The sequence below is a fragment of the Penaeus japonicus genome, unplaced genomic scaffold, assembly GCF_977035675.1.
Source record: "Penaeus japonicus unplaced genomic scaffold, GWHDUDI00000001_assembly GWHDUDI00000014, whole genome shotgun sequence".
In the NCBI taxonomy this organism is placed as follows: Eukaryota; Metazoa; Arthropoda; class Malacostraca; order Decapoda; family Penaeidae; genus Penaeus; species Penaeus japonicus.
The window spans coordinates 1,502,582-1,512,581 of record NW_028234416.1 but is presented as its reverse complement, the minus strand read 5'-3'; the positions used below and the strand labels follow the sequence as shown (position 1 = coordinate 1,512,581).

At 44.6% G+C, this 10,000-nt stretch overlaps 2 protein-coding genes across 2 annotated transcripts in view; both read left to right on the top strand.

Moving 5' to 3' along the window:
- The first annotated feature begins 2,457 nt into the window (after positions 1-2,457).
- Positions 2,458-3,129, top strand: LOC147470470 (uncharacterized). The gene has a single exon (XM_086543663.1). The coding sequence runs from the start codon at positions 2,458-2,460 to the stop codon at positions 3,127-3,129; it is 672 nt and encodes a 223-aa protein (XP_086399789.1).
- A 4,781-nt stretch (positions 3,130-7,910) lies between these two features.
- Positions 7,911-10,000, top strand: part of LOC147470469 (uncharacterized) — a 2,493-nt gene continuing 403 nt past the window's right edge. Inside the window, exons 1-4 of the mRNA XM_086543662.1 lie at positions 7,911-7,921; positions 8,044-8,174; positions 8,406-8,561; positions 8,761-10,000. The exon at positions 8,761-10,000 is cut by the window's right edge and continues 403 nt beyond it. Of these exons, the coding sequence (XP_086399788.1) occupies positions 7,911-7,921; positions 8,044-8,174; positions 8,406-8,561; positions 8,761-10,000 (1,538 nt within the window). The remainder of the gene's footprint in view (positions 7,922-8,043; positions 8,175-8,405; positions 8,562-8,760) is intronic.

The following is a 10,000-nucleotide window of genomic DNA, read 5'->3' as shown; positions in this document are numbered from 1 at the left end:
GATGCTGAGAAGGGAGAGACACCAAAAGATGGAGGAGCAGAAGAAGTTAATAGAAGAACTTCAATCCTACCAAACGATGGAACGTCAGTTGGATACTGAAGGGTTTGGTCCCACTGCGCACGCAACTACACCAATGTATACACCGGGACACCCAGAAGCAAACAGCAGAGTTCCACAATTCCAGAGTACACCTAGAGAACCTAATGAAAAACCCTCAAGGCCATCATGGGAATCCTCCCATATTCCATTAGAAGATCCAGAAAGGAAAGCAGCTTCTATCCTCGTCGATGCATTAAACCAGGTGTTGGACATGTCAATCCCTACAGGTTCCTAGAGGAGAACTTCAGACATTCAGGGGAGATGAACTAGAGTACTAGTCATTCATCAGGTCATTTAAAGACACCATTGACTGTTTATTCATGTAGCCCAGAAGTTAGCCTGCCTGAGAAGATACTGCAAAGGACGAGCAGCACTTGCATTGAAGAGCACCTCCTACAAGAACCCAGAGGAATGCTACAAAAGAGCCTTAGAAATCCTAGAAGAGAGATTTGGAAAGCCCTACAATATCACCTGTGAGTGGGTGAGAAAGGTTACCAGCAGGTCAGATGTAAAAGGAGCAGTTGATCTTACAGAGTATTCTGGTTAATTCAACTGTTATTTGGAGTCTCTCAAGGAGATGAAGTCTCATAGCCAGCTGAAGAGTGGAGACAACATGCTTAAAATAGTGGAAAAGTTGCCATATTACCTGCAGACTCGATGGGTAAAAGCCAACCATGAGATTCGGTCCAGATACAGGAGAGGAGCGGAGATCCAAGAACTTGTGAGATTCATCTGCAATGCTGCTGATGAGGCTTCTGACCCTGTTTTTGGAAAATTAGTCAACAGAGATCACAAGAGGGACAAGGAAAAGAGTCAGCAGAGCAGGCCTCAAAGGAGACAGCCTGGAAGTTTTGCTACAATCACATCCCTCACAGAGGACAAAGCGGCTATACCAGAAAGTAAGAAGCCCATGGCAGGAAAATGCCCCTGCTGTGGACAAGGGCACTACGTGATACGATGTCCACGCTTCAAGGCCACGAAAATCAAGGACTGCTGAAATCTTGTTATGTCCAAAGGTCTGTGTGTGAACTGTTTTGCAGCAGGACACATAGGAAAGGATTGCTCCCGAAACTTTATATGTACTGTAGAAGGTTGTGGGAAGAAGCACAACAATTATCTTCATCTGCCAAGTAGAAGACCAGATGGAGGTGATACCACACTGGAAACACCACATGTACTTGTAACAGTGACATCAGCAATGAGCCAGATTCCTCAGAATCCCAATGTGAACCCCAAAGTAAGCAATTTTATCTGCAGCCAAGGTGAAAAGCTGGCCCTACCAATAGTGCCAGCCAGAGTTAGGTTAGGTATTGTACTTGCCACATCACCCAATCAACAATCCAAAGAAACCTGACAAAATTAGGTTTGTTTTTGACTGTGCTGCAAAGTTTGGAGGATCATCCTTGAACGCCCATGTGTGCCAAGGACCAGATTTGGCTAACAAACTGGTAGGAGTCCTGTTGAGGTTTAGGGAAGGAGCCATTGCCTTTATGGCAGACATCGAGGCAATGTTCCACCAGGTGAAGGTGACGCCAGATGACCGGGATGTGTTCCGGTTTCTGTGGTTCCAGGAAGATAATACAGGAGGACAATCTGTGACATATCGCATGACATCTCATCTTTTTGGCGGAGTGTGGAGCCCCAGCTGCGCAAACTACGCACTCCAGCAAGTGACCAGAGAATTTAAAGAAGAGTTTCCTCATGATGTGTTAAACACTGTTCTACGTAGTTTTTATGTGGATGACTGCCTGAAATCTGTAAAGACCTTGGAGATTACAGTACTCCTTGCACTGGTAATCAAGTAATGCAACTGTTGACCAAGAGAGGTTTTCACTTGACAAAGTTTGTTTCCAACTCAACAGAGTTAATGAACAGCATCAACAAGGATGAGTGGGGGAAATCTTTTACTACCTTGGTCATCAGTATGGATAAGCTGCCCACAGAGTGTGCATTGGGCATGTTTTGGGATATCGAGTCTGACCATTCCAAATTTGACATACACATTAAGAATAAACTAAGGACTAAGAGAGGAGTCCTGAGCACTCTCAGCACAGTATATGACACTTTTGGTTGTTTAAGTCCCTTTGTGCTGCAGGCAAGAAGACTGTTCCAGCAATTGTGTCGACTGGGGAGGGGCTGGGATGAACCTTTGCCAAAGAACTTGAAGGAATATTGGGGCCAGTGGCTGAATGATCTGCCTGTCATTAAGGGCTTCAGCATTCCTAGATGTGTCATGCTCATGGACAAACCTGTTAAACATTTCAACTACACCACTTTTCAGATGCTTCTGAATATGGCTATTGAGCTGTTTCATATCTGCTGACCAATTTTGAAGAGCAGACAGTCTCTGTCCATTTTATGGTGGCAAAATCCAGACTTGCACTTCTGAAGGGCTCCACCATTCCACGCCTAGAGTTAGCTGGAGCACTAGAAGCAGTAAGGTTGGACAAGCTCCTTCAAGAAGAGCTGGAAATGCCTCTGGAAGAATCAGTTTACTGGACAGACAGTACCATTGTGTTGTGGTATCTACAGAGCAATGGGAAGAGGTTCCAGACATATGTAGCTAACAGAGTGGCCAAGATTCTGGATCATACCACACCAACCCAATGGAGACATGTTCCTACATCAGAGAATCCTGGAGATGATGCATCAAGAGGGATGATGGCAGAAGACCTGGTTTGTAATGAGCGCTGGAGTAAAGGGCCAGTTTCCTGTACCAGAAAGGATCCTGTTGACCTTGACAGCCTGCCTTTAACTGTACAGAACTGGAGAATCTCGCTGAGGCAAGCCATCCCAGTAGTATATATCACCAAGGTTGAAGTTCATACTAGCAGACTTCTGAGCTGCTATTCTTCCTTGCACCACATGAAGAAAGCAGAAGCTTGGCTTCTGAGACTACGCCTGGTGCTTCATATGAAGTCACATCAGAAGGGACCACTGGTAGCAGATGAGTTGAGAACTGCTGGAGAGGCCATCATAAGACATGCACTGAAGATGCTCCAAGATGACAAAAAAGACACAGCTTGGTAAGCTAAACCCTCAGAAATCGTCCTCAGGCCTGCTGTTAGTTGGAGGACGATTAACGAACTCCAAACAGGAGGAAAGCACCAAGCACCAGCTGATACTACCCTATGAGTACCTAGTTTCTAAGGTCATAGTTGAAGATTTTCACCAGAAAGCAAGTCATTCTGGAGTAGAGCAGATAATGGCAGATACCAGGAGGTACTACTGGACACTCAAAGAAAGAAAACTGGTAAAGAAGGCCGTATTCAGGTGCCTTCCATACAGAAAATTGAGAGGCAAGACTGAAGTCCAACAATTGGCCAACCTACCAAAATCGAGGGTTACACCATTTGAGCCACCTTTCACTAGGGTAGAGGAGTGGACTATTTCGGTCTCATATTTGGTAAAGAGAGGCGGGCACGCTGCTGAAGTTAAGAGGTATGGTTGTATTTGCACTTGCCTCTCGTATCAGAGGAGCTGTACACATGGGAAGTAGCAAATACCTTAGACACAAACAGCTTTTATCAATGCGCTGGAGAGGTTCATGGCCAGGTAAGGAGGGGAGGGAAGCCTCAAAGAAATCTGGTCTGATAATGCGTACTAAACTTTGTTGGAGCACAGCAAGAAACTTACGCCAGGCCAATACAGGAATGGAACCAGAACCAGATCCATGAACACTTGTCTGAAGAAGGAAATCATCTTGGAAGTTTAACCCCCTGGAGCCTCTCACCATGGGTTTGGCGTCTGGGAGGAGAGAGACAAATACACAGAGCTGTTTTGGCAGGTGTAGTTAAGCCAGCAGAACTATAGATGATGACACCTTAGTGATCTGATGGACAGTGGTAGAGGGCACCATTTAGTGAATTAGTAGGCCTATCACAAAACTGTCTGATGATCCTAGAGATGACAGACCTCTAACACCCAATCACTTCTGATGATAATGAGGTCAGGTCCCATGCTACCTCTGGAAAGTTTGAGAGCAGGATTATATATCGTTCTGCCGATGGAAAGCAGGTGCACGTACCTGGCAGATCATCTTCTGGCACAGATGGATTCGAGAATTTCTACCTACTGGACAAGAGCGTCATCAAAAGTGGCTCACACCAAGACACTAATCTCAAGATAGGAGACTTGGTGTGATGAAGCAAGACGAACATACCCGGAATAAAGTGGCAGATTAGGATTGATAACAGAGACTTAAAAAAGTATTGATGTTTGGTCCCGCTCTCTGTAAAACGGGGCCCCCCCCCCTACCCCCCCCCCACCCCCCCCCCCGCCCCCCCCCCCGCAAGGTCAGGACAAGCAAACAGGTATCTATGAGTGGGTCCCATCACCCAAAACTTTGTGTGCTAGAAAGTGCCATCACTTGAAATCAGCCAAAAATGTTCATAGATTTTTTTGAAAACGAGTGTTGAGAGAGTTGTAGGCGGAGATCGCTGCCTCTCTAAAGATTCACACATTGCAAAAGAAAGTAAAGAGATAACCATTTGAAACTTTAGTTTTTTGTGTGTGTTTTAGTTTCCTTTGTTTTTGTGTTTTGTTTTTTTTTCTGTTTCGTGGATTTTGATGGAAATGTTTACTCAAAATACCTATGTTTTTGTTAACATCTTGGAATGTATAATTTGATTTGTAATGTATACTAGATCTCTCAGGTGTTCTCTGTTTTTTCTTGTAAATGCACCCAGATGTTAGGTGCATTTAGGGCCGGGATATAACACCTGTAACTTCGTAAGCAATAAATTTGAATTTCCCTCCTATGGCGGTGCTGCCATCTGTAGACGGATGGGAGAAGTATGGAGTGAACATGTGCAGCAGTCAGTGATTTTGGATTTCCATGTGGTTTTTGAAGGATTATACCAGTTTCATTACATTGTCAGCACCCTGAGAAGGCCAGAAACTGTTTTATATGGAAGAGGTTGATGCTTACATTATATTTATGGTTTCTTAATAATTATTGTGAAAAGAGTTAGCTTTTCATTGTCATCATTTACCAGTAAACATTTGTCAGCATTGGTGCTATTCTCTTTATCATTTTTGTCTAAAAATATTGCCAGTACATTTGTTAGTGATACTGAATATTATTAATTTTTGTTTACATGTAACTAACGATTACATAATGTTCTTAGAGGTGTTTATTTTTTGTTTGCAGTTGGACCGTTTCATATAATAAAGCACCAGGAAGAAAACGTGTGTCATTGTCTGGCATTGTTTATACCATTATAATAAGCAAGCAACACCAGGAGGTATACTCCCTAACACTAAGTGTGTTATAGTCCAAAGTTTGGCTGTGGTAAAAAAAGTTAATTGCTACAAAATAGGATGAGTGCTCCAAATGAGCAAGTTACATGTAGGCCTATGCATGGAGAGGAAAACTCACGACAGGAGATAGAGCCTGACACTAACAACCAGGATGAGGTAGCTGATGCCAAGAGGAGGTGCAGCAGAGCCAAAGGACTTTTAACCAAGCAGATGGGCATCATTGACAAGCTGACCACTGACAGCAGGAATATTATTCAGGTATAAGAGAAAATGGATGCCTTTTCAGAGTCCATAGAGAGGTTTGAGGTGGCTCACGCTGAACTCATAGGCTTACTGACGGATGAACAGAAACGTTTAGAGCTGAACTGTACAAGTCTGATTGCTGATGGGGTCAGGTGATAGACTTCCAGGATGCCTTGTACAATTGGATTCCCCAGGAGGAGGATGGGGAGGTTTAAGGTGCACGGAGACAGAGAAGAGGAATGATTTTGCTGGACCCCGCACTGTTACAACAGGACCAAGGCCAATTGACTGATGCAGGCATGTGTGAAATGTACTGGAGGAAAAAAACAAGGCACTAGAAAGAGGAATTATCTAAGAAGCAGCAGCTGGAAAATACAGAACCGCCAACTAACTCTACAAAAGGAGAGGCAAGCATTTGGTTCGGAGAGTCAAAGATGGAGAGCGAAACTGATGCTGAGAAGGAGAGACACCAAAAGATGGAGGAGCAGAAGAAGTTAATAGAAGAACTTCAATCCTACCAAACGATGAACGTCAGTTGATACTGAAGGTTTGGTCCCACTGCGCACGCAACTAAACAATGTATACACCGGGACACCAGAAGCAAACAGCAGAGTTCCACAATTCCAGAGTACACCTAGAGAACCTAATGAAAAACCCTCAAGGCCATCATGGGAACCCTCCCATATTCCATTAGAAGATCCAGAAGGAAAGCAGCTTCTATCCTCGTCGATGCATTAAACCAGGTGTTGGACATGTCAATCGTTCAGCAGCAGTCTATGGTAAAGTCCCTACAGGTTCCTAGAGGAGAACTTCAGACATTCAGGGGAGATGAACTAGAGTACTGGCCATTCATCAGGTCGTTTAAAGACACCATTGACTGTTTATCCATTCCTGCAGCCCAGAAGTTAGCCTGCCTGAGAAGATACTGCAAATGACGAGCAGCACTTGCATTGAAGAGCACCTCCTACAAGAACCCAGAGGAATGCTACAAAAGAGCCTTAGAGATCCTAGAAGAGAGATTTGGAAACCCCTACAATATCACCTGTGAGAAAGGTTACCAACAGGTCAGATGTAAAAGGAGCAGCTGATCTTACAGAGTATTCTGATCAATTCAACTGTTGTTTGGAGTCTCTCAGGGAGATGAAGTCTCTTAGCCAGCTGGGGAGTAGAGACATGCTTAAAATAGTGGAAAAGTTGCCATATTACCTGCAGACTCGATGGTAAAAGCCAACCATGAGATTCGGTCCAGATACAGGAGAGGAGCGGTGATCCGAGAACTATATTTATCTGTGATGCTGCTGATGAGGTTTCTGAACCTATTTTTGGATAATTAGTCAACAAGTATCACAGGAGGGACAAGGAAAAGAGCCTGGAAGTTTTGTTAGAATCACATCCCTCACAGAGGATAGAGCAGCTACACCAGAGAGTAAGAAGCCCATGGTAGGGAAATGCCCCTGCTGTGGACAAGGGACTACGTGAATACGATGTCCACGCTTCAAGGCCATGAAAATCAAGAACTGCTGGAATCATGTCATGTTCAAAGGTCTATGTGTGAACTGTTTTGCGGCAGGACACATAGGAAAGGATTGCTCATGAAACTTTATATGTACTGTAGAAGGGTGTGGGAAGAAGCACAGCAATTCTCTTCATCTGCCAACTAGAAGACCAAATGGAGGTTATACTATACCAGAAACACCAAATGTGCCTGAAACAGTGACATCAGCAATGAGTCATATTTCTCAGAATCCCAATGCAAACCCTAGAGTAAGCAATTTTGTCTGCAGCCAAGGTGAAAAGCTGGCCCTACCAATAGTGCAGCCAGAGTTAGGTTAGGTATTGAACTTGCCACATCACCCAATCAACAATCCAAAGAAACCTGGACAAAATTAGGTTTGTTTTTGACTGTGTGCTGCAAAGTTTGGAGATCATCCTTGAACGCCATGTGTGCCAAGGACCAGATTTTGGCTAACAAACTGGTAGGAGTCTGTTGAGTTTAGGGAAGGAGCCATTGCCTTTATGGCAGACATTGAGGCAATGTTCCACCAGGTGAAGGTGACGCCAGATGACCGGGATGTGTTGCGCTTTCTGTGGTTCCAGGAAGATAATACAGGAGGACAATCTGTGACATACCGCATGACACCTCATCTTTTTGGTGGGGTGTGGAGCCCCAGCTGCGCAAACTACGCACTCCAGCAAGTGACCAGAGAATTTAAAGAAGTTTCCTCATGATGTGTTAAACACTGTTCTGCGTAATTTCTATGTGGATGACTGCCTGAAATCTGTGAAGACCTTGGAGATTGTACCCCATGCAAATCAGGTAATGCAACTGTTGACCAAGAGAGGCTTTCACTTGACAAAGTTTGTTTCCAACTTAACAGAGTTAATGAATAGCATCAACAAGGATGAGTAGGGAAAATCTTTTCCTACCTTGGACATTAGCTTGGATAAGCTACCCACCGAACATGCATTGGGCATGCTTTGGGACATCGAGTCTGGCCATTTCAAATTTGACATAGGTGTTAAGAAGAAACCAAGGACCAAGAGAGAGAGTCCTGAGCACTCTCAGCACAGTATGTGACCCTTTTGGCTGTTTAAGTCCATTTGTGCTGCAGGCAAGAAGACTGTTCCAGCAATTGTGTCGACTGGAGAGGGGCTGGGATGAGCCTTTGCCAAAGGACTTGGAGGAACAATGGGGCCGGTGGCTAAATGATCTGCCTGTCATTAAGGGCTTCAGCATTCCTAAGATGTGGTCATGCTCATTGACAAACCTGTTAAAACATTTCAATTACACCATTTTTCAGATGCTTCTGAATATGGTTATGGAGCTGTTTCATATCTGCTGACCAATTTTGAAGAGCAGACAGTCTCTGTCCATTTTATGGTGGCAAAATCCAGACTTGCACTTCTGAAGGGCTCCACCATTCCACGCCTAGAGTTAGCTGGAGCACTAGAAAGCAGTAAGGTTGGACCAAAGGCTCCTTCAAGAAGAGCTGGAAATGCCTCTGGAAGAATCAGTTTACTGGCAGACAGTACCATTTGTGTTGTGGTTATCTACAGAGCAATGGGAAGAGGTTCCAGACATATGTAGCTAAACAGAGTGGCCAAGATTCTGGATCATACCCACACCAACCCAATGGAGACATGTTCCTACATCAGAGAATCCTGGAGACGATGCATCTAGAGGGATGATGGCAGAAGACCTGGTTTGTAATGAGCGCTGGAGTAAAGGGCCAGCTTTCCTGTACCAGAAAAGATCCAATTGGCCTAGACAGCCTGCCTTTAACTGCATAGAACTGGAGAATCTTGCTGAGGTGAAGCCATCCCCAGTAGTATATATCACCAAGGCTGAAGATCATACGAGCAGACTTCTGAACTACTATTCTTCCTGGCACCGCATGAAGAAAGCAGCAGCTTGGCTTCTGATACTACGCTTGGTGCTTCGTAAGAAGCCGCATCAGAAGGGGCCACTGGTAGCAGATGAGCTGAGAAATGCTGGAGAGGCCATCATAAGACATGCACAGAAGATGCTCGAAGATGAGAAAAAGACACAGCTTGGTAAGCTAAACCCTCAGAAATCGTCCTCAGGCCTGCTGTTAGTTGGAGGACGATTAACGAACTCCAAGCAGGAGGAAAGTACCAAGCACCAGCTGATACTACCTTATGAGCACCCAGTTTCTAGGCTCATAGTTGAAGATTATCACCAGAAAGCAGGTCATTCTGGAGTAGAGCGGATACTGGCAGATACCAGAAGGTACTACTGGATACTCAAAGGAAGAAAACTGGTAAAGAAGGTAGTACACAGGTGCCTTACCTGCAGAAAGTTGAGAGGTAAGACTGAAATCCAACAAATGGCCAACCTACCAAAATCGAGGGTTACACCATTTGAGCCACCTTTCACTAGGGTAGGAGTGGACTATTTCGGTCCATATATGGTAAAGAGGGCACGCTCTGAAGTTAAGAGGTATGGTTGTATTTTCACTTGCCTCTCTATCAGAGCTGTACACATTGAAGTAGCAAATACCTTAGACACAAACAGCTTTATCAATGCGCTGGAGAGGTTCATGGCCAGGAGAGGGGAGCCCAAAGAAATCTGGTCTGATAATGGTACTAACTTTGTTGGAGCACAGCAAGAACTTCGCCATGCCATACAGGAATGGAACCAGAACCAGATCCATGAACACTTGTTGAAGAAGGAAATCACTTGGAAGTTTAACCCCCCTGGAGCCTCTCACATGGGTGGCGTCTGGGAGAGACAAATACACAGAGCTGTTTTGGCAGGTGTAGTTAAGCAGCAGACTATAGATGATGACACCTTAGTGACTCTGATGACAGTGGTAGAGGGCATAGTGAATAGTAGGCCTATCACAAAACTGTCTGATGATCCTAGAGATGACAG

Coding starts and splice junctions, on each gene's coding strand:
- LOC147470470 (XM_086543663.1), top strand. CDS start 2,458: ATGGTGGCAAAATCCAGACTTGCACTTCTGAAGGGCTCCACCATTCCA.